Below are 25,323 nucleotides of genomic sequence, written 5' to 3'. Positions count from 1 at the left end.
TACAGATTTCACACTAGAACAAACTCCAGCCAAGTAAACATCTGATCTACATAAAATTTACATGTTGCATTAACATTCCTGAGACTGATGATTCAGACCCTGAACCTTTATCCTTTAGATCTTGCCCTTTGCTCTTCCTGGCACCTGTTTAGATAAATTCCCCTTTTTGTAATTATGAAACTGAATCTTAGACGGTGGCATATCAGTACTTACGCAACCACGTGCATGTACTCTGCAAACTTCCCCAAGAAACTTGTGAGGGTGCCTGGTGTCTCCACAACAACACGCTGTTTCATTTCTTCCACTGTGTTTGCAGGAAGAGGGATGCCTCGTCGTCTAAAAGGAGGAAGGGAAGACAAAGAAATAGTTAGTGACATTGTCTGAATAAAAAAATGAGAACTTTTTTTAATCAATCAATCTATATATATATATATAGAGAGAGAGAATTCAAGTTAAGAAGGCAGGATATCAAGATTTAGCTGAGGAGAGGAGGGTCTCTGGTTTGGTGACCATAAAATTTTCATGCAGATGATGGAGCTCTGTTGGCTTCTTCAGCCTTGGAGCTTCAGCAAGCAATGGGATTGTTCTAAGCCAAAAGTGAAGCAGTCAGGATGAGGGTCAGCACCTCCAAGTCTGAGACCATGAAATGATGGATTACTCCCTCCAGGACGATAAAGTCTTTCTTTATCTTTCCTTACAGTCTCTGCTTTAAGTGTGAAGGAGTTCAAGTATCTTGGGGTCTTGTTCAGGAGTGAGGGAAGTGGATCGTAATATTGATGGGAGGAGTGCAGTGTCAGCAATTCTGTGGGAGTTGTACTGAACTATAATGGTGAAGAGGAGGCTGATCCTGAAGTCAAAGCTTTGAGTTGGCCAGTCGATCCATATCCTTTACCTGTAGTCATGAGTTTTGGGTTATGACCAAAAGAATGAGATCGGGAATACAAGGGTGGCCTGGTTCTGCGTTACAGATAGGGGAGTTCGTAGAGCTACTGCTGCTTTGCCTTAGGAGGTCTGCCAGGCTCATCCAACTGGGAGGAAACCCTGTGGTAGACCAGGATTCCACTGATGGGTCTATATTTCTCCCGGCCTGGGGATGCCTTAGTAGCTCCCAGGAGGAGCTAGAAAATGTCTCCTAGATGAGGCATGTCTGGCCCAGCTTGCTTAGCCCACTACCACTGCGACCCCCGCCGTACAACAAAAGTCGTGAACTGACCTGTCTACAGTCGCCATGGTTCGGGTTATGCAGTTCTCTATGGAGTTTATTACTTGGTAGCGGCTATGATGTTACGTGTTGCTCTGATTGGCCCGTGAAGATGTTACAGACAGAAGGTTCACTCAATCACCATCTGAGTTTTTTTCAAAGCCTCTGCCCTTTCCCAAACACTGTCTATGGGAGGTTTTCCAGAGGGGTGTGTGAAAAAAATCCATCTGGTGTGTCAGGTTAAACATTTATAATTTAATCACATAGATTGTACAACCAGTAGAGCAAAAAGGTGTGTGGAATTGGTATGTTGTACCTTGCTGGGCTGTGTAGCTATGTCTATCATTACATTAGTTTCATATAAAAATCCACCAAAAAAGTCTCCCACATCTTTCCTTCTCTAGCTCTATGGAGCATTTTAGTGTCTTAAAGCTCATTGTTTCTGCTGTAGGGCACACAAGCTTAACTTAGTGCATTCTCTTCTATCTTGGGGTCATTTTTTTGGGAAAAAGCAGTTAAAAGTTTGTAACAAGCTGCAAAGGAACTAAATTATCAGGAATTTAGTTCAGGTGTTGGTGCAGACCAAATCAGAGCTAGAAGGAGAGAAAGACTGCGTGTCCATAGCCAGCTTTTTTTTTTTTTTGCACTGGCAATTCTCAGGACCTAATTTCTAGAGTGCCTCAGTCAGCACTTTTTTTTTGCTATGTTACAAAAGATGAATCTGGCTTTCCTCAGTAGAGTCAGTAACATTGTTTTAAAATAGCTCCATGTGCCTCATCTTTCTGTACGTCAAGGAAATATCACACAGAAGACATGCAGACAATGTGAAGGAATCGTGTCCTGATACAGGCAGCAACTGCAGACCTGAAAACTACCCTGAAAGAAATGGCAAAGAAAGATGATTCAAATTGGTTTCTCTTCTGCTAATTTCAGAGGTCCCGCACCTTCTTGATTTTGATTGACAAGTGAGGGAGAAGTGATACTGATGAACCCAGCGCTGTTCAAAAAGTTGAACGGTTTTCAACTGAGAGCATGGCGACAAACACAGCTGATGACGAGGGTTTTGCAGCCAGAGCACTGTGAGCTCAGAACGCTGGACTGCAATTGTTTTCATTGAAAATATGTGATGCCACCGCTAAAAAAAGCTGGTTATGGACACAGGCCCTAAAGACTTGACTCAAGTTTCCAAAACATGGCTTCAGACAAATGATACAAATATGCTCACCATTTTTTTTTTTTTTTTTTGCCATTTGTCTCTTTAAATTTTTACATTTGTGTTTGTAGCTTGTTTTGCTTCTTCCGCTTGGCCTAAAAAACTATTTAAAGAAAAATTATGTTCCTTTTTAAAAAAAAAAAAAAGAATAAAAAGAGCCAATGTCATGTATGAAATCTTAAACAAAGAAAGAAAAATAACTTACTTAGCAATATCAAGAATAGTTGGAACTCTGATGGCTCCATCGAGGTGCACATGCAGCTCAACCTGAGAAAGGAGAGACAGTGAAGAGGTCAGACTTTGGAAAAAAATGTCATTGGATGGATTTTCCCATATAAATGTCAAATACTGAGGGTTGCTGGGGGGAAGGGGGGGGAGAGAGCAGCAGTGATGTGGTGTTGAAGTTCAGTGTATTGGCAGCAGCTCATCCTGAATGCGTTGCACATGAGCGGGCAGTGAATGGTGAAGAGGCCACAAGTGCCAGAGGAGGGTCAAGGAGGAATAACTAAATGCTCTCTGTCCAGCTCAGAGCTGTGATTTATCCTGACAGATGACACCAATAAATCTACACTTCTCTTTCAAGTGCTCAGGCTGAACTGCTGCACACTTAGCAGTCAGGGTGGGTTTTAAATGTCAGAATTTCAGACCACAGGCCCTTTATTCATTTTTTGGGGGGGGGTTGAGAAAACAAATAAAAGTAGGAAACCTTAGAGATTTATAACAGTGAAGCCGGAGCTTTCACTGAGGTGCCAGAGGAAGGTCAGGGAGAGATAAATGTTCTCTGTCCAGCTCTGAGCTGTGATCTAGCTGGCAAAGTCCTAACAGTGAAGCCAAAGCCTTTAGTCAGTTGACCATGAGTCACTGGAGAGAAAATTTATTAGGTAATTTCTGTTGCTGGGGTCTGATTTTAAAGGCTTACTAATTTTCTGCTGCTTTTAATTAATTTGTTATGATGTAAAGCACAACTGGGCAAACAGTGAATGGACTGTGCGAGGCAGTCTTCTTCTGTCTCCTAGACTTAACACTTAAGAAAATAATACCATGAACATATTTTGCAATTTTGTAAATAAGAGAAACACTGGCAAGTTGCAGCTTTCAAAGGTTTTGAATTACATATTTCCTCCTCCTTACCTATCTTTTGTTTAATGCAGCCTGTTGGGAAAATGGGACGTCCAAGTCTCCAATTAGAATTAATCAAATACTCAGAATTAAAATCTCAAGACTGTGAATTCCTTGGATAGCACCAAAGTTTATGAACTTTAGCAACACAATTCTAATGAAGCCGGTAAATTACAGGAAATCTCCTAAATAACGTTTCAGCAGAGATTTTCTAATCAAGGGTTCCATTTCTTTTCAAAACACTCAAGAGCCAAAACCTAAATTACAGATGCTGTAAATATAACTCTGTCAAAGAAACATTAGTTTAAATGTCAAATTCTGAAACTCCCTGAAGAACTGGACAGATAAGGAAGCAGTACACAGACGTCTGACCTCAGATGAGTTTTATCCAGCTGTCGCTTGGGAGGACAGGACAATCTCAGCTACTTCCTTTGAATAAACACATTTTTGTTGCATATTAAAATCAAAGTTGAAAAACTACTTAATTTATCAATAAAAAGAGATTTAGTCCACAACTTTTTTATTCAAATGACTTGTCTTCAAGCAAAAAGCACCACCTTACACTTTAAATGTGTGCTATTTTTCTATTTTAAGCTTATACAAAGAGCTAAGTGAAGTCGCCAAATTATGACAAAAACATGATTATCAAGCTACTATTATTCGTCCTTATGCAGATAATGCTAAGATATTTCTACCTAAATTGTTCAGACTTGAAGTAACAAACTTTTAAACTGCGTTTCTTTATGTTTACGTCTAGTATTTTTCCCAAACAGCTGGATTATCACTTAACTGTTCATGGAAAACAAACAGCTGCCTAACCTATGATCAGGCTCAGGAAATCCCCAGCATGTATACATGTACTTCCTGTTGTCCAGTGTGTAGTTTAGTTCTATAAGTGATAATACAATATACTGATTAGTATCTGCATGGTAGCAGTACAGATGCCTTTATTGTTCAACATCCTTGCTAACTTCAACCTGATCCGATCTGCATTGATTAGTTGATTAGTCAGCATAGAAATCTCACGTTGTGATGGTTAAAAAATGTAATTATTGATTGAAGCAAAACTATTCTATATTAGATGGTTACTTACTGATACAAGTGTACACTGATGCTTTTATTTTGTATGCAAGAAAGTCAGGGTAGGGGTAGTCTGACGATGAACATTCTACATCTACGTGGAGGAAAGATTCAACCACAAGGGTGGAAATGAACCATCCTCTTGATATGTTTTTTTTTTCTCCACTGTGGAGGGTAACAATATGATAACAGAGGGATTTGTGACAGAAACCACTCAGTTTGAATCCTGGTCTTATGCTTGTTCTGGTCTGACTTTATGGGTAAAACCATGCAACCACCCTAACTGTCCAAAGAACCCCGCCTCATCCTCGTGTCAGAACTGGTGTCTGTGTTTACAGCATAGACTATGTGCTGGTATGGTTTGACTAAATTTAAAGTTAGCCAAGCACTGCATCTCTATTGGATTTTAATTTACATTACAATAGGGAAGGCATGTTTAAACTAGGACTGAACAATTGGGGAAAATAATCTAATTACGATTTTTCTCTCCAATATTGAAATTGCTATTTGATATGTGATTATTTCTTAAGTTCCTTATATTATTTTTTTTCCATCAAACACAAGCAATAAGTTAACTTATATTATAACCAACACAATATTAGATAAAACTAGGGCTGAACAATTTTGAAAATTATGTAATTGTGATGATTTTGACTTGTATTGCAAATTGGATAGGAATTGGTGTATTGAAGGGAGTTATAATTTTTTATGTCATTCTCCTATTTAACAAGAAAAACGTACAAAAAGGTAGGATTTTTTAGTCTATTCCAAAAAATTGCCTGTGGACGATTGCATGATCGGTATTGCATAACATCTCTGCTGCTGCTGCTGCAAAAAAAAAGTTTTAAACTTTTATTTGACTCAAATTTCAGGTTAAAGAAATATTGCACCTTCTGCTATTTGAAAATTGCAGCAGGCCATGTTGGGATTTAATCTCATTTTCGGTTAATTGCCCAGCCCTAGTTTAAACTGGTGTCTTGCTTGTTGGAAGCCCTAGATGATTGAAGGCTCTGGCTGTGGCTCGTTGCTAACTGCACAGGCAAAGCTAGGTTAATTTGACTCTTCACAGTAAAGGCGCCTAATAACTATGTTGCATACATACCTTTATTTTGAAACAGCCATGTCAGAAAATTAGGTGTTAAGGAAGTAGCAACTTTAAACAGCTCACACATCTGGGAATGCCAATCAGTGTGAGAAACGTAACTTTAAACCGCATGGACGTAGATTAAGTTTGAAGCTTAAGCACCAGAAATCTGTAGACACTTTGGCATTAAAACATCAAAAGGTAGATGGAATTAATAACTCGGGACATGGACCTGTGACACTTAAAGGCGTTCTTGATAAATCACAGATATGATACAGATTTCAGGGGGGCCTGGTTGGCCCGGCTACCACTGGGCCTGTCCCTGTTTAGGATAAGAGTTCTGCTCCATTCAGCAGAGAGAAGAGACACAGACGCCTAATCCCCAACATCTACAGAGAAGACGGTGCAGCATAGCATGCATTATCCCCATAATCAGCTACAGACAAAAATACTGCTTGAATAAATTTTGTCATGCATCAAAAGAAAAACAGCAGTTGTTTTGTTAGAGGAGAATCAATTTCACCCTCAGTTTCTTTGTAAGACAATCAAGACGTTGACTGAAAGACAGATTTTCTTCAAGAAAAAAGCCAATTATGTTTGAACACATCCAATCCCCTCACTGTTTAACATAAAATTTGAGAACCATCTTGAACTTTTGACTTAAATCTTGTTGGCATTAAGTACGGGTCATAAGTCACAGGGAATTCCACTTAAACATTTAACACTGAACATTTAAAGTCCCCATAAAGTGATATCCAAACTTTGTGTCTAAACACTCTAGATGTGTCGGACTAAAGTTGCTGTAAACATGTGAAAATGCTCGGATCTATGTGTGAATTTTTGATTTCCTGGCTTGGTTTTATTTGAGCAGGGCAAATACATGAGCCCAACACATCACTGGCCTCTTGGGGTTTTACCCCGGCCCTCTAACACTACATATAAAATCACCATCTCAGTACAGTCTGTTGTTAGCTGATTTTACTGCCTTCATTGAAAGTTAACAGCCAGCTACATGCTGTGTTTTTGTTCATTGTGAGGTAAGCCTATCAGCTACGGTGGCCTACGGGTCATTAAAAGCATCATAATGGAGAGATCTGTACCAGACAATAGAACATTTAATCCCATACTTCTGTCTCTGCTCTGGCGCAGCTGAGCTCTGATCAGAGGCCATTTATAAGACTTGATAGGCTCATATTTCTTGTGAGTGGGCGTGGCTTCAGATCATTCAATTGACACGCCCACACCGTCCTAGAGCAGATGCTACTGCCTCATTCTTCATGATTTTGAAGCTTAATTTTTATATACTTGGAGATGTTTTTCATGACTGCAATTTGGCCTGGTGGTTCATAACACAGCAGACTGTCATACAGCAAACCTAAAATAAAGACTTTTTTCAATCACTTTACAGGGATGAACCAGCAATACTTTGTTTTCTACCACTCAAGCAATTTTTAAACCATTTATGCTCTGAAAAAATAAAATAAGTTGTCGACCTGCAGCTTCAAACTGATGTTAAAGGACGGAGCATGTAGTGTAAGAACCGGTGAAGGTTGCAGAGACTGACAGTGACGTCACCGGTGCCTGCATGGTATCATCTGTACTCCAGCAAATTAATATTTAATGCGATTATCTCTGAGCAGTCAGCACTCCCCACGGGCTCTCCTTTTACAGCGTATGGTCTCAACACACACAAACTAACACATTCTTACTCTGTGTGGCAACCTGTCTACGCTGAACTGGTCATTTCCGGTGCCTTATCAGTCCCAGCTCAGGCAGGTGTTGCTCTGTCAGCAGCACACAGGCTCCAAAGGGCGAAGAGTCACTATACATTCATGAACGTGTAGGTGACTGTTAAAGGTGAATTTCACTTAAAGGCTTTGTTATGTAATCCAGTCATCAATACCAGCCAGTAAAGGACCATGGCTGCAAAGAAATGAGGCCAAATAGAACAAAATGTCTTTCATGGTTGTCATTGTACTATGATTATAACTTTGATTTGAATCTTGTGAAAATGAAACAATATTGTTTTGTTGCCATGGCAGCAAAAACGGAAGACCTAGGCACACAATATTGCATAATTTCATGATTTAATTCATCAAAAAAGGCCGGCACCTTCTCTAAATTCTCCAAAATATTGACAACATTGCAAAACCAAAACATTGCCAATTTGTTTGTGCAATTTAGACAATTTGCATGCAATTTTGTCAGATATTTTCCTCTACTAGACATCCGCCTGATGAATAAGATTTAAGTTTAGATTAATAATGATGCTACCCTCCGTATAAATTACAATTTTAAACCTGCATACTGAAATATAAACTTTTGGCAGCTCATTTCTATCATTTTAAAGTTGTATTTTTCCCACAAAAACACCTGTATTTATGCAGAAATACACTGATAACAAAATCCAGCTATAAAGTACAAAACCAGCCCAGTATTTTTGCTGCCAGATAAAATGGAAATAACATAAAACATTAGAAACTGGTGCAGCTTGTCTTATTTAAAGCTCATATATCATGAGTCTCAAATAAAAACGTTCTTCCTGTTTTTTCAAAGTAGAAATCAAATACAGAACATTAGCAGGAAATATGTTTTTTAATACATCTAAGAATTATGTCATTTTATTTCCTGATTGTTATTCTACTTCTTCACACTGAGGCTCCTACAAAACATAGACAGCATTCATTCCTCATTCAGCAGGTGTAACACCATGAATAGTGGGGCTAATGCTGTTAATAATTCATCTTTCCTTTAAATTATGAATGCTCTGACCACAGCTCTGTTCACATACCTTAGGCTTGTTGAATACCACTTCATCAGAGGAGTGTTCAGCCATGTTGGACAGTCTTCTGCTGCTGCCGGTGAGTCTAGAGCTGCACAGCACACTGATCAGTGGAGAGAGACAGTGTAGTACTTTTCTCTCTGTTATGATCGTGAGCATGATTCCCCCCCTCCCTCTGTCAAACCAGAGGCAAAAAGCTCCGCCGAGTGGCCTGAGTGAGGGACTACAGAACAGCAGTGAAGGCTGTGGAGCACAGACCTGCAGCAGCCTTCAGCGAGCAGGAACACATGCAGGTAGAGAGAAGGATTAACTGCAGCTTTGCGCCCATGTGATGAGAGCTTTACTGTCCAGCTAATTAATTCTGTTAAACCGAGTTACAGAACAAAGCTAATTGAAGGATTTATGCTGAGAGGCAGGCTCTGCATATGTAGGCTTAAAAATGTTTGCTCTGTATGAGTTTGGTGAGTGAGGACTCGTGACAACGAGATAAACATTCACTTCAAAGTTAAACATTATTACCCATAAGTCTCAAAAGCACAAATCCTGACCTGAAAGAAAACACACGTTTTTATGAATGAATGACTGAGTCTAGACAGATTATTAAGGAGAAAAAGAAAAATCTGAAAACTTCCTTCCACAAAATAACATGTAGGATTAAAAAGTTCATTTAACTTCTGTTTCTTATGGTTGTGTCCTTCAGCAGAACAAAACAACAATAGGCCACTTTGCTTTATGTTTTATGAGAATCACCTGCAAGCATGATATTGAAAAAAATGGAACATAAAGGAAGAAGCACTACTTTTGTTTAAGCCGTATAATAATGATAACTATAATGTATTTATTTGTTTAAGGCCTGTCAAAAGATTAAAATATTAATCTCAATTAATCTCAAGTTTTCTATTGCATTTTTAATTCCACTCTTTTGTATTTAAAATTGTTATTTTTGTCATATTTGATTTTTCTACTGTCTTAAACTAAAGGTAAATGACACCCTGTTTGGATACAGACCTGCTCTAATTGGTAGACTGAAGCTTTTAACATGAACTTAACCACAGAAAAAAATAACTTGTTTTGGATTGAAAAGATAATATGATAACACCAGATCCAGATGACTTTGGACTTGTCTTCTGAGCTGTCTGTAAGTTTTTAAAGTGAAATGAGAGAATAAGGAGCAGTGGTGGACTTATTTATCATCACTGAGGCTGCAGGGAGAGGCTGACATGGATTAACCAAAGGGTGTTGACATGGACAATAAAGCATGCGATTAATTGCAATAAAACAAATTAGTGCGCTTATAGTGGATCGTAGTTAATCACGATTAATGTGATTTATCTTGACAGCCCAATTTTTTTTTATAAGAGGCCTAGACGAATGTTTAACATTTATTAGAGATGCATGATAGAATTGGCAGATATTTTCTTAAAAAGTCATTTATCAGTAAAGGCAGATATGAAAATGTGCCGATATGAACACCAGATAAATACTTCATTTATTTAGACTCGAAAATTATTGGGGCGAGCCCTCGTTTACAAAGACCTCGAGCAGATAAAGAATAAAATGCATGATAAACAATAAAAAGATAGATCAAATTTGTCAAACATATTCTAAAAAAATAAAAAAGTACAGTAAAAAGTTAAAAACCAATCAGAAATGGCACATCAAAGTCAGTTAAAACCGGTGCAATCAGAGGATAAGAAATTAGGAATTAATAATCTGAAATGATCCAAAGAAACAAGTTCTTTGATTTTTAAAGTGCTCTGTAGAGAGTTTGAAGCAGACAGTGAAGTTAAAGTCAGATCTACCGAGCCCAGAACGCTCGGGACCTGGTGGGTGAGCCATTATTAGCGCAGGTGTTTTGACCTATGGACGTGTGTATACAGAGAGAGCTACCATCCAACCCTACTGTAAAGGATGCAGTGATAATTTTCAGTGTACTATCATCGCCCTCACTTGTATTTTCTTGTGTTAGTCCATTCTTTAATAAGACTGTGGATTGGGCCGGCTGGCCTGTATTCCCTCACATCCCACCTCATATGTTAAAACTGCTTTTGCATGTATGCCTTCTGTGTTATGATTTAGCTCTTTTAGTTTTATTTATTTGGAACACTTTACAATTAAACCCCACCTGTACTTAAATATGTCAAATAAAAGGTACAGTGTATCCTCACCTGAAAATGTCTTTAGTTTTATTGCAGATCTTGTATATGGAGTTATGTGTCCTTTGTTCTAATGGGGAGGAGTTGGGAGGGTTTTTCTCCTCAGTTTAATTTAAAAACGAAACACTGGAAATATATACTGTAAGTATATTGTCACGCCTTGCATGTATATTTCCAAAGAAAATAATTATCAAGAAATAAGGATGCAGTGATGAGCGTTATACGCATCTCCTGTGATGAGCCTAGGTGCAGAGTGGAAAACTGCATCAAGGGATTTTAAAGTTGCAGCTGAAGCGTGCCATTACAAAATATCACTGCAATCCAGCTCTGATTTTAAAAAAAAGTTGCCTCAACAAGGATTTTTCTACAGAGAAAAGTCAGATTATTTCTAAATAAAAGGCCATTTTTGATGAAGTCTACTCACCAAATTAAAAACATGAGTTTTAAAAATAATCTCGTCAATCCAAATGCCGAGGTGCTGTCACTCCTTTATATTGGTGCTATCATTAATATTAATGACACTCTCAAAATCAGTGTTTTTATGTCATGTCATTAGTCATTAAAGCTTCTCTGAAGAGAACACACAGCGGACTGTATATATCAGCTAGGGATGCACAATACTGGATTTTTTCTGATATCCAATCAGCTGATATTTCCAAACTCCTTTTAGCTGATACAGTAACCATACATATATATATACACACACCTTTTTATTGTGAAGTGTCTCCTGTGCAGAGATGCTGAGTGAGTTGGAGCTGAGAGAGAAGCGGGGAAGTAGACAGTCTGGTAGTTGTTTAATGTTTGGCTCTCATTCAAAATGTTGAAGGCTCACAGTGGACCTCGAGTGTGGAGGCAACCAGGAAAGCTCACACTTATATCCAATGTAGAGTAACCAATTAACCTAACAAGCATGTTTTTGGTCTGTGGGAGGAAGCCAGAGTACCTGGAGAAAATCCAAACATGCACAGGGAGAACATGTAAAACTCCACACAGAAAGGCCCTGGCCAGATTCGAACCAGGAACCTTCTCTCTGTGAGGAAACAGACGATGATATATGTATCCCTGAAGGCTCATTTATACTCTATGTACAAGGCCGCCCATAAAGGGGGGATAAAGGGGAAGCTTTCTGGGGCTCTGTTAAATGGGGGTCCCAAAGAGGTCAGGAAAATTATGAATCTGTGATAAACATATTCAATATTTTACTTGAATAATAACCATTATCAAATCAACAAAAATGAATGTATTTGTTGACTGTATATCTTTTAAGATGAAGATGTAACCCATTTTCTTGAAAAAGAATTAAATTTTTATTTATGATGTTAACAATGCAGGTGGGAACACTGAACTAAACCATTTGGAAAGTAATGTCAGACTTCATAGCCAAGCCATGATGTGCACAATAAAATAGAAGAAACTGCAATAACTTGAATCGAAAATGAATTGAATAATTGCTGAAAAGATTGGCAAACTGACAAAAATGGGTTAAAAATGGCAAAAATTGGGGGAGCGCAGATGGTCGAGTGGTCCAAGGCCTGTGGCCCTCTACCGCATGTCTCTCCCCACTCTCTTCCCTGTTTCCGAATCTATCCACTGTCCTTCCTCTATCAAATAAAGGCATGAAAAGGCCCAAAAACAAAAATAAAAAAGGCAAAAATTGGAGGTATAAATTGTGAGAAGAGTTTAAAAAGTAGAAAATATGGGTTATAGATGGCAAACATTGTCACAAATAAGTGGTTAAAAGTGGCAAAAAATGTTCAAAAGTGGCATGAAAGGATGGAGCCGCAAATATTGGTTGGGAAAGGAAAAAGCTGCAAAAATGTGAAAAAAATGTGTAAAGAACCTGGCAAAAATGGGGTAAAATAGGCAAAAATGGGTTAAAAGTGGCATAAATTGTCAGAAATAAATGGTGAAAAGTGGCAAATATGGGTTTATAAAGGGATAAAGCAGCAAATATGTGTTAAGAAAGAAAAAATGATGCAAAATGGGCAATAAAAATGGTGGAAAGCAGTTAAAAAGTGGCAACAAATGGGGCAAAATGTTTGGAAACAGTGATGAAAAGATGTTAAAAAAGTAGCACAAATAAGTAATTTAAAGACCAGAAGGGCGGGCCTGTTTACGTATGTACAAATATAGATCCATGCGTTTTAAACATTTTAACCAGCACTGCCCTCATACATACCTACGTCTGTTTTGTTGAGGCAGACGCCAAAAAATTAAAACCACTCGATGATGCCTCCCAAAAACCTCTACACAGATCTCTTCAACTCCTTTTTCCATTTTTCAACGTATTCTTCTTTGTTAGGTTTTGCTGCTCTGGCTGGGCTTTAGGCTACGCTGCTCCACACTGTATTCTGAACAGTTGCTGTTGATATTTCTACATGCAGCAGCAAAGTCTATGAGGCCTTTAACAACATTTTTTAAAAAGCCAGAATTAACCAAACATGCCTAAAACTCCACAGTTTTGAAGTGTAAGTGTAAGCAGCTGATGAGTTAAGTCTGTGTGAGTTTTTAGGCTTTGTGTGCAGATTGGAAATCTTAACCTTTAGTGATCTCTCCTGAAACCATCAGCATCTGTCACTCGTGTCTGTCTGACTTTCTTGCCAGCTTCTAGTTTCAGTTTTGTCGATGAATGAAATAGACTTAAAACTTTTTCTGCTTTATAACGCAAAAAAAAAAAAAAGACAAATTTTCTTTTTAGATGCTTTCAGTCTTCTACACTAACATACATAAAGGTGCCTCTAAATCTCTGATCAGCTATCATTTACTTCACCTAAAGGTCCAGTCTCAAAAGTGGTTGTATTTTGTCTTTTTGTACTTCAACAAATAGCTCGCCAAACTGGCACATGTTTCCTGTTCTGAGGTTTTAAGTTTCCTTCTGCCAAACGGACAAGCTGAAGAGGAAGTTTAATTTGATGTGGGGCTCAAAAATCGAAGTATGATTCGTACACCTCTTTTCACTCCAGTCAAGTTTGAATGATCTGAGCCATAGTTGGCTTCAGTTTAAGTTTAGATAACTGCCTTTTCCTGTACTATGTTAAAATCATCCTTCGTGTTCAGCCTTTACAGAAGTTTCATTACAAATGAAGCATCTTTTGTTGACTTTAAGCATCCTCATTTGGCTGTAGCTCATTGGACAGCTCTTGTTTTAAACCAGCAGATGGTCCTCATCGTTTTTCAGTAATCAGATCAGGTTGGATCATTTTTAAGTTAATGCTAATAGGAAAAAACGTATACACAAAAACAAATCTCAAACAAATCGATTTGTGCATAGTATTTTTCAGTGGGATTACGATAATTTTGATCCAAAATATCAGGATGATTTTCATTAAGCAGATTTAGATGTGGATGTAGACACAATAACAGCACTGAACAAAATCCATATCTGCAGTGATACTGCTATTGTTCTCTAGTGATCATCAGCTGCTGCCATGTCTGTTTGTATTATGAAACAGAATTTATTTTCTCAACTATGCAACTATTAGAATTCCTAAAGTTGATTGTCAGAGTATTTGATTGAGCTGGTTCAAACACAACAGGTTTACAGGAAGCACATCACCATAGTCTCATTCTGAGTCAGGAAAAACCCTCAGGGGTACCACAGAGCACCAGTGTTTCCTCTGAGCGTCGCCATGATTAAAAATTGTTTCGGTTTTGACTCAGTCAGCTTTATTTATCCCAATTTGGTTTCACACTCACATGTTAGTGAAAACAGACCAGAAGATGCACGGCTCACCAGTGCAAAAAACAGAGAGAATAAAGAAATACATGAACCTTGAAGGCTTCGTAACCGACCATAAATCAGTGACAGCTTTAAGCCTGGGGCAGCCTGATAGCTGAAGGAATAAAGCTTGAGCATCTCTGTGAAGGAAGTTCCCAGTTAACTCTTGATATGACGTGTTATTGTCAGTTTTCTGACTTGTTATAATCAACACTTCTAAATGCAGTCTGTTCCCATAACAGCCACTTCTTCCCACCCTGAGCAACAGAAGTTTCTCACCACACATTCAGGGTGGAAAGTTTTTAATCTAGTGCTGTATGCTTAGCATTAATTTAGCTGGGCCACAGAGACAGTTTCAGAATCTTCTATTGTCTTTTTGTGCCATCAGTGATTCTGACAGGAAAACCCAATGTAACAGAGTCACTGCTGTCAACCCCCCCCCCCCCCCATATTTCCTGTAGCGCTCTCACAGCAGCAGAAATGAGTGTAATGCATGAGGCACATGGAGCAGTCATGATCCCAGTGAATTTAGAGCTCTGTCATGATCTAAAATGATTCATTTTAGAGGCTAAAAGTTTAAAATCTGTGCCCCCTCATAGCTTTGCTAGTAAGCTGTTTGCTGCTGTGACATTACTGAATTTCCCTTTAAAACACAGGATCTAGATTTAGTAGTCCTTCAGAGTCCTTATCTGGATTAGGTCATTCCAATCCAGTTTTTCTTCAAACAAAAATGAAACAAAAGTGAAGAGCAACTTTCAAATTCAGATACTTCCCATCACTTTTAAACCATTTGAGCCCCAAACAAGTCCTGAATCGTTCTGATATTTGAGAGAAAATCCCCTTGTCTCTTCTGCAGCTTGTCCTGTCTCCATTACACAGTCATCAGTGTTTCAACAGCTATTAGTGATAATATAACTAAAGATAAGGAGCATTATGCAATGAACGACTTTACAGATACGTTTCCTTATCTGTGAGCTTTAGTTTCACGTGTGCTTGCAGTTTTTAAACAGGGGTTAAACTGAACTTTGGTATCATGTTTGAAATATTACGATGTTGCCTACAAAACCAGAAATATGAAGTGGTTGGAAGAGTTGTCACAACGCCATAAATTCCCCATTAATGTTTGGTATTTTTATAGTTTAAAATAAGCAATGTGGCAAATAGAAAAGAGGAAAACAGAAGCAAAGAGAAAAATAAGTTGCCACTTTTCTCTGTCCCTCTGCTTCCCTCTCCATCACTGATCTGCGTTTCTCCTTCTCTCCACCAGGTGTCCCCAGTGTTTCTTTTTCTAATCTTAACACCTGTTTCCACTTTTCATCACTTCCTTCAGTAACCTGGCCTGCTCCTCACCCAGAGATCTACTCCATGATCAGCCACTGTGTGTTCATATCAGTCTACCTGCTAACTGCTAGCTGTTAGCTGTAATTGCCAGTGTCTGTATTATTTTTATCTGTTACCTTACCTGCCTTTTTGACCTCTTGCTCTTGCTTGTTTTCAGACTTTGGTTTCGTTCCTTTGGATCCTTACGCCTGACTCGTATCGCCCTCTGCTGTCGACTTCTGTCTGCCTCACCATCAAGTAAGATCAGTGCATTTAATGTTGATCTAGATTCATAGTTGCACTGCAATAAGCTCTGCCTCTGTCTCCTGCATTTGGCTGCTTCCCCTGTTCATGAAGAGATAGTGCTGACTAGCCAAAAATATGAAACCTGAGGTTAGAGAAGGGGTTGGCAGCTTGTTGCTCCAGAGCTACATATGGCTCTTTTGCCATAAGAAAGGATTTAGGAAGATTTTTTTAAACTTTTCCACCTTTGTGTTTAACTAAAAAAGCTAGCAACCATTCTTCTCAAAGTGCGGAGCTTTTGTTGTAAGGCAGGGGTCATCAACTGGCGGCCCGGGGGCCACATCAGGTCCGCCACAGCTTCCTGTCTGGCCCCTAGAAGATTTTAAAACCAGAAAATGTGCAGAGGAATAAAATTGTTGTATTATTTAGTGTATGTCACTTTAAAAAAAAAAATCCCTACGAGCTATAAAACACTGGCTTAATGTTTGATCCAATTTTATAGAAATCCATCAGTAATTATTACAATCACAGCACAGCATTTCAGCATCAAAACCAGTGATGGACCAGATGACAGCCCCAGAAATATGTAGCAGAAGTATTGCAATCGCCCCCTAGTGGCAGTTACAGTTTAGGCAGTTGGAATTGATCTCACTGCCAAAGGAAAAAAATATTTATACTTTTGAAGGAAAACAAAATAATTCAACAAAAATGAATTAATTGGCCTTAAATGTTTATTTAATTTTTATTTTTGGGAAGTCTGGCCCCTTCAGTGTCTTCCAAGGAAAGCCGGCCCTTGTACAAATGAAGTTGATGAGTCCTGCTGTAAGGTTTCTTTTGAGTGGTTTTTGAGAAGGTCCTACAAAAATCACATTACCCAGAGTCAAAGATTTGGCACCACAGTTAAATGTCTACAGCGCTCAGTCTCCGAAGAGCTTTAATTAAAAATGACCTTTCTTGCCTTCAACTCATCACAGCTGCCAAAAGTTAAAGAAGACCTGATGCGTCTGTCAGAGGTAAAATAAGATGTACGGGGTTTAAGAGACAGCTCTGGATGATTGATGCTGTCAGACGTGGGTGTAATGACAGATTTCTGGTCAAGGTCAAAACTTCTACTAAGTTTTAATATGAAGGACTATGAGCCGGCCTTATAATAGAGAAATCTGTCTGGACATAGACAGGCAAAAAGCTGTTGATTTGTAGGAATTTGTCCAGCAGGGGGCACCAAAACACCACCTTGGGATCACTAATTTTTTGAGAAACAGCAGGATGAAGAGGATTTCTTTATTTAGCACTTCAGCAGCTCCATCTTACAATGTTAGCAGGTACCAGGGAGAACTCTTGAATGACTGCATCCATGAAAAAATAGACTTGCTTCTAGGCGTGTAAGTGCTCAAACTTGACCACTAGAGTTCACTGTAGATGCTGCTAGGTTTCTGGATTAGGTCACAGTGCATCCTTTATTTGAATGAATTAGTACTTGTGGCAGTCTTTTTATCAAAAGAAGTATCTCTAAACAGATGCCTGGCTGGCCTTTAAAAGGTGCTTAAAATACAAACAGAGAAATGAGACACAGGAATAGATACCTACATTCAAATGTTAGGGCAAAAGGCTGGCTACACACTAGATGAGTTTAGAAATCTTTGCCAATTTAAAAGACATGGAACACCACAGACGCAGGGACAGTTTTTTTTTACATTTATATCCTTCAAAGGCACATGCTAGATGATCCATTCAGCCAGTCCGACCACACACCTCATGTTTACAGTGACTTCACAGCCACAAGATCTCACAAACCCCGAATGATCGAACATGACTTCAGAAGAAAAACAATCACTAAGGATGATCAGCGTCATCAGCTGGCTGTCCTGGTGTGTGCTCTGTTTTGCAGTGAAAAACAAAAATGAAGAAAAGTATATGGGCGAAACCCTGTCTCAGAAAATAGTGTAATACATTTGTGAGCAGTAGAAGTACACAGCATCTGTTTAAGGACACTACCTGATCTTCTCACTTACTTTAGTTATTTCAGGTATTCCATCAGAGGAAGACAACATAAAATCAGTTGTGACATGTTTAAAATTAGATCATGCCCTCCACTGTCGCCGCAGTGTAGCCAGACTCTGTCTTTGCTTCTTAAGTTTAAATATTACCCTCAAGAAAACAATGCATGTTCTCCTTAACAAGCTCATCTGTTAGTAGATTTACATGATGTTATCAGTATTGTTATTTTTATGCTTTCACACCAGCAACAGCGGTGGCCAGAGACATTAGGATGTCGGCAACCATCGTTAATTTTTGATGTGCCTCCAGCTGGCCAGCCCCCTTGCTCCTGAACTCTTTGCTCGAGAATGCATTGGATGCATTTCTTCAAACATTGCTTGAAGTGCCATTCGGACTCAAAAATGCATTGTTTACATTTTGAAGGTCAAAGGTCAAGTTCACTAAGCCTCATGTTCAGCTCTTGCTTAGAACATTTTTACAAGTCACCCTAAAGACAAAACCTACTCAGCCCCTGTTCTTGACCCACTGCTGAACCATCACCATTTGAATGTTTTGTCTCTGTTTTCTGACCAGGAACATGCAAAATGTTTATTTCTGCCCCTTCTCTGCATGGATCTTAACATTTATATGGCACAAATCTAAACTTTAAAACTAAAAACCATGCTGTAGAACCTTATAGATATCAGTATTACATTTGTCCTAATCATTTTTATAATCATATTCATTCAGTCCACATCATTGCATATGATATCAATAAAAATATCAAAATTGAGAGTTAAATGTAAGAACTCTGTGAAAGGTCACAAAGCAAGCTCCCATGCTGCCTCTAAATTGCCTATGGGAAAGAAACAACACTTCCTGACTACACCCACATGTTTGAAACGGCAGCTTTCTGCTTGCATTGAATTGTTCAACATATAATTTAGTTAAAGAGCACTTTGGTGAATCCAGACTCACTTTGTTTATCACAAAGCTTTGGTCAGTCCACGTTCATGGGCTTTAAGCTCAACTGCACATGTTGTTTTTGTTTCTTCTGGAGGTCAGGAGGAATCATTTCCCATGAATCCAGCTCTCTGTGATTCTCCTCTTGGTTCCCAAGAAGCAGATTAAACAAAGTAATCATGCAAATGTCAACTAAATTCTTTCTAAATTAGCTCGTTACATCCCCTCCCTCTAATCACATTCATCACATTCCCTCTGTAGTGTGTCATATGCTCAGAAAAATCCCATCATATGTGTCAGCGGCATGTTAGTATAAATGTATGTCATACATATCTTTAGGTTTTCCAGCTGGAGCTGGCTAAATAAATTCAAGCATGTTTCAGAAGTCTCCAGCTGTCTGCAGAGTTTGTCTCTCCACCTGAAGTCAGCTCACAATCTCAGCTAAAAATATTGACACTGTCTCCTGTTCTAGGATGTGGCTGCTGTGGATGAATTCAGTCCCTGTACCTTATTTGTTTGTTCTTATTTATTTTTAGTAACTGGAGCTTAAAATGGATGTGTTGTTGGTTCTGGTGTGTCAGCGAATGCAGGATGCTATTTCTACTGTGTGTTTCTGCAGTCGGCTCTCCACAAACACCTCCTGAACCCAAGGTCAGATTAAAAAAGCTGACTAATTGAGTGGATGATGAAATGTTGCATGCACAAGTCAGATCTTTTACAATTTTACAGCCAGTCTGTTAAAGGGCTTCTAGAAAAATGATGGCAGACCAACAGCTATCTAAATAAATCCTAATATCAGTATGCCAACCATGTTTACAGAGAGAACTTTATAATATTAGGCATATTTAGTGTAGCATGTAATCATGTTGTCGTCACAACTGGTTCGTGAATGTGTGATGGCTGCAATGTGTCCTCAGCTGCAGCAGCATATGTGTGGTAGGGGTGGTGTAGAGACAGAGGGGATTTGAAAGCAAACACAGCAGCAGGAATAATAACAGAAAGTTTTAAATAAACCATGATTACATCTATATGATGTATTATTGTTTTTTACACAGAGAAAAATCTGTCTGTCAAACTATTTTCTCTATTTATTTGAGCAGATAACGTTTCTTTTAAAAGTCGGTGGTTGAACCAATATGCCCTGGCATTGAGGTTTGCCTCCATCTATGCAGGGGGGCCTGGGTTTAAGTCTGGCCTGTGGTTCCTTCCCCACATGTCCCTCATGTCGCTCCCTCATCCCTGTTTCCAGCTTGATCCACTGTTGTCTTTTATAATGAAGGCATAAACGCCCCAACAAGTGGAGAAAAAAAGGAAATTAGGATTATTCCCTTCAATTTTACTTTTCATATCACATTTGCATAAAAGTGGATTAGATACCTTTCTAAATGGTTAAGCCCTAGTTATCAGAAGGGTGTTCTTCAGATTCTGGCTCAATCTTAGGTGTGTCTTGTGCAAAAAAAAAAAGAGTTTGAACATCGCTGCTCTATTGGGCTGATAGAGATAGATCTGATAACTGTGAGATCGCTTGATTACAGTGAATTCTTGCTGTCATTGTTTGGAAACCAGATAGAGATGATCTGAGAGTTGTGACATGGTGTGCCATCCAGCTGGAAGTAGATATTAGAGCGGTGTTTCCCAGCGTTTCTTTATGGCGACCAACTTTTTTGAGCGTGCAAGCCTTGAGCTGCATTTTCTGTATGTTATTGCGTATCAAGTCTGCCTTCTGCATCATCCTCAGCTGGTTGGTTAAAGTGATGACAAGTGCTAGTTTGGATAATGTTATTTTTGGACTCAGTCTGGTCTCAGTCCTGATCTAACTTTCTCTTTTATGAGCCTGGAAGAGGCCAATTTACCTCAGTCACACAGGCTTTCTTTGAATCCTCGACCCCTTGGGCCTTCAGTGGCTGTCTAGTCTGGAAAAATTTGGGTTTCTCTTTTTACTAGCCAGTCATCCACTTTAGCTTTTTTGCCATCCAGTGGCTGGTAGAGCCTTGTTGTATGTTTTGTTATTGTGGAGAGGGTGAGTGTAATAGGGTTGAGCTTCACCATGTGGCTATAATGTGTACTGGAGACATAAATGAGACCAACCTGTGGGTGTACGACCTAGACTTTGAGAATGAGTGCATTAGAGGATAGGTACACTGTGGTTGTAACAGGATGAACATGGTGAGCAGGCATAGTCAAGTAGGCTGTGGCTTTATTTATTTATTTTTTTGGTACAGGGGGGCACCAAATTTTCCCAGTGCCATTACAGCAGCAGCCTTGAGTGTTGAAACAGGGCAGGATGGATCCATGCTTTCATGTGTTTACTCCCAGTTCACTTCCGGGAATGTGCCCCAACGTCTGCAAATACACAAGTGAGGGGTTTGGGACTCCGCCATTGTAAACCTGTCATTCCCCTGTTTCTTCACCATATTTCATTTGACGTAAAGCTGTACAGGTAGAGAAGAAAAAATCATCAGAACAACATTCCTGGTGGTTTTGATACAGCCTGTGATATGGTGCAGACAGTTGTTTCCAGCTCTGCTGATACATCCGTCTGTGCAGCTGTCATCATAAGTATGTGTGAACGAGCGTCTGGACGATCCGTGCTTTTCTTTTGTCGCTGTAGACACAGCAGTAACCTCAACCTTGTGTACGTCAGGAGGTGACCTTTTGGCCAGGGCGACGTCCTTATCGCCAGCTTTGGGTGTTTCTGTGGCAGCACTGTGGGATTTTCACACATCGGGCTGGAATGTGTGGAATTTCAGGTGTCATTTAAAGAAAAACATTTCGACCTTGGCTGGAATTGTCCATGTTAGACGAGCTCTGCCTATGAATGTGTGTATTTCCTTCTGGAGGTGCTTACTTTTCGACCACATCTTGACTCATCAATCATATAAATGTCAGGAATATGCACATGCCCAAAGGCCTTACACAATCAGCACCCTCTCTCCTTTCCTCTTGGAAGTTTCCGTTTTTCTTTGTGAGTCTGTTCGAGCACATTTTTAGACTTTTGCTGTGTGGAATTTCGGTAATTACCGTATTTAGTCTCTGCCTGGAGTCTGGGTGGAATTAAATCACGTCTCAGCTCTTTGTTTTGGATATATTTAGACCACTCAATACGATTCAAATCGTGTGTTACATCATAAAACAGCTGTGTACCTGTAGGATTTCCTCTGAAGTTGCACAAGAGTAATTTTCAGAGGAAACACCCGGTCATCTGAGAAGTGAAAGTGGTCATCCTGCTGTAATTATGTTATGTAAATGTAAGGCATATTTTCCAAGTAATTTAAGGTTCAGCCCTTCATCTTCTCTCTTTTCCTCCCAAGAAAATTTTTCATGACCAAGTGGTTTAAAGCTTGATTATGTGTTTTATGTGATCAACCAGTCATAAAACTTTCACTTTGGCAGCAGCATGCCGTTTATTCTTACAACAACAAAAGCATGCTTGGTCTCTCACAGCCACTCCCAAAGGAATACACTCTGAAAATGCTTTAATAATAAAAAATAATTCAGCCAACTGTTGATTGAGAAGCTGCACCCCAGAGATAAATGGCAAGCCAGGGAGGTTTAAGAGTTTAAAAGAAACTCCCTCAGGCCAAAGGTTCAGGTCTTTAACAAGAAATTAATGTTTTGCCCTTTCAAATATTGACAGCCAATAGTTCTAAAACGAATCCAACAAAATAGAAACATCAAACCAAACACAGGCCCTAATCTTGCAACTCCATTGCATGGGATATATTTCACATACAGTGCTTAACAAATTTATTAGACCACCCTAACCCTAACCAAAGTAAGGTTTATGCCACAGCTGTCCTAAATTAACAGCATTGGTAATTCCCAAAATCATTTTTTATGTTTCTGCAATGGTTAATACACCAATATGTAGAAGCTATTTAACCAAAATGATATTTTTAATGCTAAAATATCATTATTATCGTTATTGATGAATTTTCAAATTGACTGATTTACAAAAAACCTGAAAAAATAGTAAAGCACAATATTATTTCTTGATTAATATGTCAAATTATAGTTATTTACTTGCATTCCTGAAGAGAAAAATGAGTTTTGGTGGTTGAATGTTATGCTTGATTGGTTTCTGACTTCTCAGAGAAGCCCAGTGAGCCAGCTCAAATTTGGGTGAATTCAGTTTGAAATTCCTCATTCCTGTTCCAAATGGTTAAACGAGGAGAGCTCACTGAAAATGAAAGAGTCCGCATTAAAGCACTTCATGATGCTGGATGGGCTCTGAGACAAATATGACAGGTGGTCTAATAAATTTGTTAAGTACTGTACATCTGGAAAACCTCCCATACAAAGTTTTTAGGAAAGGCAGGACTTTTCAAAAGATTCTCAGAAGGTGATTGGATGAACACTCTGTCTGTCACATTCATCACAAGCGTGATAAGTCAAGACAAAATGAGCTGGTAGACATAGGCAGATCCAGTAAATAAAGTTAGCTCTGCAGACAGACACTGCTGAACTTTGTGAACAGTGGAGCTTGTTGGTGGATAAAACTCAAGCCGAGGTCGTTCAGGAGAAGTGCAAAAACATCCTCTCAGCCAATGAAAGCTTTCAGTGTGGTTCTCTGCTCCTCTTCCAATAAAGCAGTCCTGTCCAGATCTAAAAAAATTGTCGCTATATGCATGTGCAGCACTTCAGCTTTAATTGACAATACTGGAGTACTCAGTGCTGCCGTTATGATTCAACTAAATTTTCATTACTTGCAGACTGACCACACGCTGTTTTAGGCTCACATGTTTCAACTGAGCTATAGCTACATGTGTAACCACACTTTTTAGGGTTGTCATACTGAATTACCTTAATAAAAGAAAAGTGGAAAGAATTTGAAAAATAAGACACAGAAGTGTAACTTCTGCAGCCTCAGCTTTGGCTTTTATTGAGTTTAAGCTGACTTAGCTGCAGTGGTTTATGTAGTAACGCTAACTACTTAGCCACCATATACATAATTTACCCTTGGTTAGACCTTTTCTGACAGTTTTATTTATGAAATGTTTCTTAGTCTGTTATGTTTGTAATGTGGTTATTACATGAATGTGACTGCCAGACTTCACTTGTGAATAAATTTCCCCTAAAAATCTAAAATTATAAATATGACTAAATGTTAGAATAATACCAGCAAATTACAGTTCTTCCAACAGCGTCTCACTGCAGCTGTCTGGGAAAAGGGGCAGAGATGAGCCTACTTTGTCTCATAGTAGTATATTTTGGTCTGTTGAGGAGTTGAAAGTGATGCAATAAACTCTGGACCATTTTGTTATTAGTTGCAGTGAAAACTCATAAAAAAAAAAAACAATATTTGCACATTAATAGATGAAAATAACAGCAATGATAGCTAAACACAGCTGCACCTCTTCTATTTTTAAGTCTAGTGGAAAGTTGTTAAAACTGATTTGGTTATTTGCAAAAGCGAGAAGTCATTAAGTCCCAACATTTGATTTCACAGCTGATTTGAACTTAAACAACGCTTTGACTGTTCTTAATAGAGGAAAGGTTTGAGCTGTGGTTTGTCAAAGGAAAAGTATTAAAGACACGAAAGAAATCAAAGAAAGCCAGACAGCAAAATAACAGAAATAAAAGTGTTTTGTGCTTTTAGAGTGTTTTGAAAGGATCGGAACAGCCTGTCTGTGACCTCTGTTGGGTGTGGTGGCAATGCAGCGATGCCCGTCATTACACTAGCGCTCTAAAAATCCTTACTGGAATAATGAGTCAGTATAACTCAGTACATCAACATCATGAACAGACTACAGCTCACATGTGCTTTCTGACTCAATAGGAAGGAGCACTTGCATGTTGTTTGCTATTTCTGACTGTTCCTACAGTCATGGCCAATCTGCACCCTTCACTGAAAAAAAACGATACCTGCGGATCTGGCAGAGCGAGTCTACAAATGACTGGAACTTTCAACAGTGCATGGAGCCAAAACCTCAGACACACATTACCAAACTGGCTTGGAGTTGTCCTTCATGCTATTCACATGCCAAATATTGTGCTGGGAGAGGATTTGAGGCTGTTTCAGCCCATAAGAGTGTTTGTGTTGAGTCGCACTCATATCAGTCCCAGCAGGTTGGCACCACCCAAAACCCAAAGCTGGCAAACTTTAATATCGTCTGGGTTGCCGAGGTCTCTAATGTTTGGGGTACAAAAATGTAACCTTGTAAAGTGGATGGATTTACCAGATTTCATGTCTGTCATCAGGCGTGTCCCTACTCCAACGCTATGAGTTAATACACTTGTTCTTGGTCGGAGAATGACCACAATAATCAGCGTCATTTTAAGAGAAAGACTCGGTAGCTACAGATGTAGTTTAGTTGTACTGCTCGTGTGTAAACAATGGGGACCGATGAAGAGAGTAGATGCACCTGGAGTGGCAGTTTGATCAGAACTGAACAAAATTTTTTATTAAGATGAGCAGAGAACCACTCTGAAAGCTTTTCTTGGGGGAGAAATGTTGTCTCTCTCTT

General features: G+C 39.0%; 2 protein-coding genes across 6 annotated transcripts in view; one reads left to right on the top strand and one right to left on the bottom strand.

The window, feature by feature from the left end:
* The window catches only part of ada (adenosine deaminase), a 44,073-nt gene extending 28,191 nt beyond the window's left edge, over nt 1-15,882 (bottom strand). Inside the window, exons 1-4 of the mRNA XM_041798853.1 lie at nt 15,816-15,882; nt 8,489-8,570; nt 2,620-2,681; nt 214-336 (exon numbers count right to left, since the gene is read on the bottom strand). Of these exons, the coding sequence (XP_041654787.1) occupies nt 214-336; nt 2,620-2,681; nt 8,489-8,533 (230 nt within the window). The 5' untranslated portion in view covers nt 8,534-8,570; nt 15,816-15,882. The remainder of the gene's footprint in view (nt 1-213; nt 337-2,619; nt 2,682-8,488; nt 8,571-15,815) is intronic.
* The window catches only part of ccn5 (cellular communication network factor 5), a 59,096-nt gene that overhangs the window by 13,491 nt on the left and 20,282 nt on the right, over nt 1-25,323 (top strand). For 3 of the 5 annotated variants that reach the window (XM_041798858.1, XM_041798855.1, XM_041798854.1), the window contains exons 1-2: nt 15,655-15,731; nt 15,852-15,931. The gene's annotated coding sequence lies outside the window, so the exon portion shown is untranslated. Of the gene's footprint in view, nt 1-15,654; nt 15,732-15,851; nt 15,932-25,323 lie in introns of those variants that run through there. The other 2 variants (XM_041798856.1, XM_041798859.1) reach the window with 1 other exon arrangement.

The sequence above is a fragment of the Cheilinus undulatus genome, linkage group 11, assembly GCF_018320785.1.
Source record: "Cheilinus undulatus linkage group 11, ASM1832078v1, whole genome shotgun sequence".
NCBI lineage: Eukaryota > Metazoa > Chordata > Actinopteri > Labriformes > Labridae > Cheilinus > Cheilinus undulatus.
This window is presented reverse-complemented; position numbering and strand designations above follow the sequence as displayed.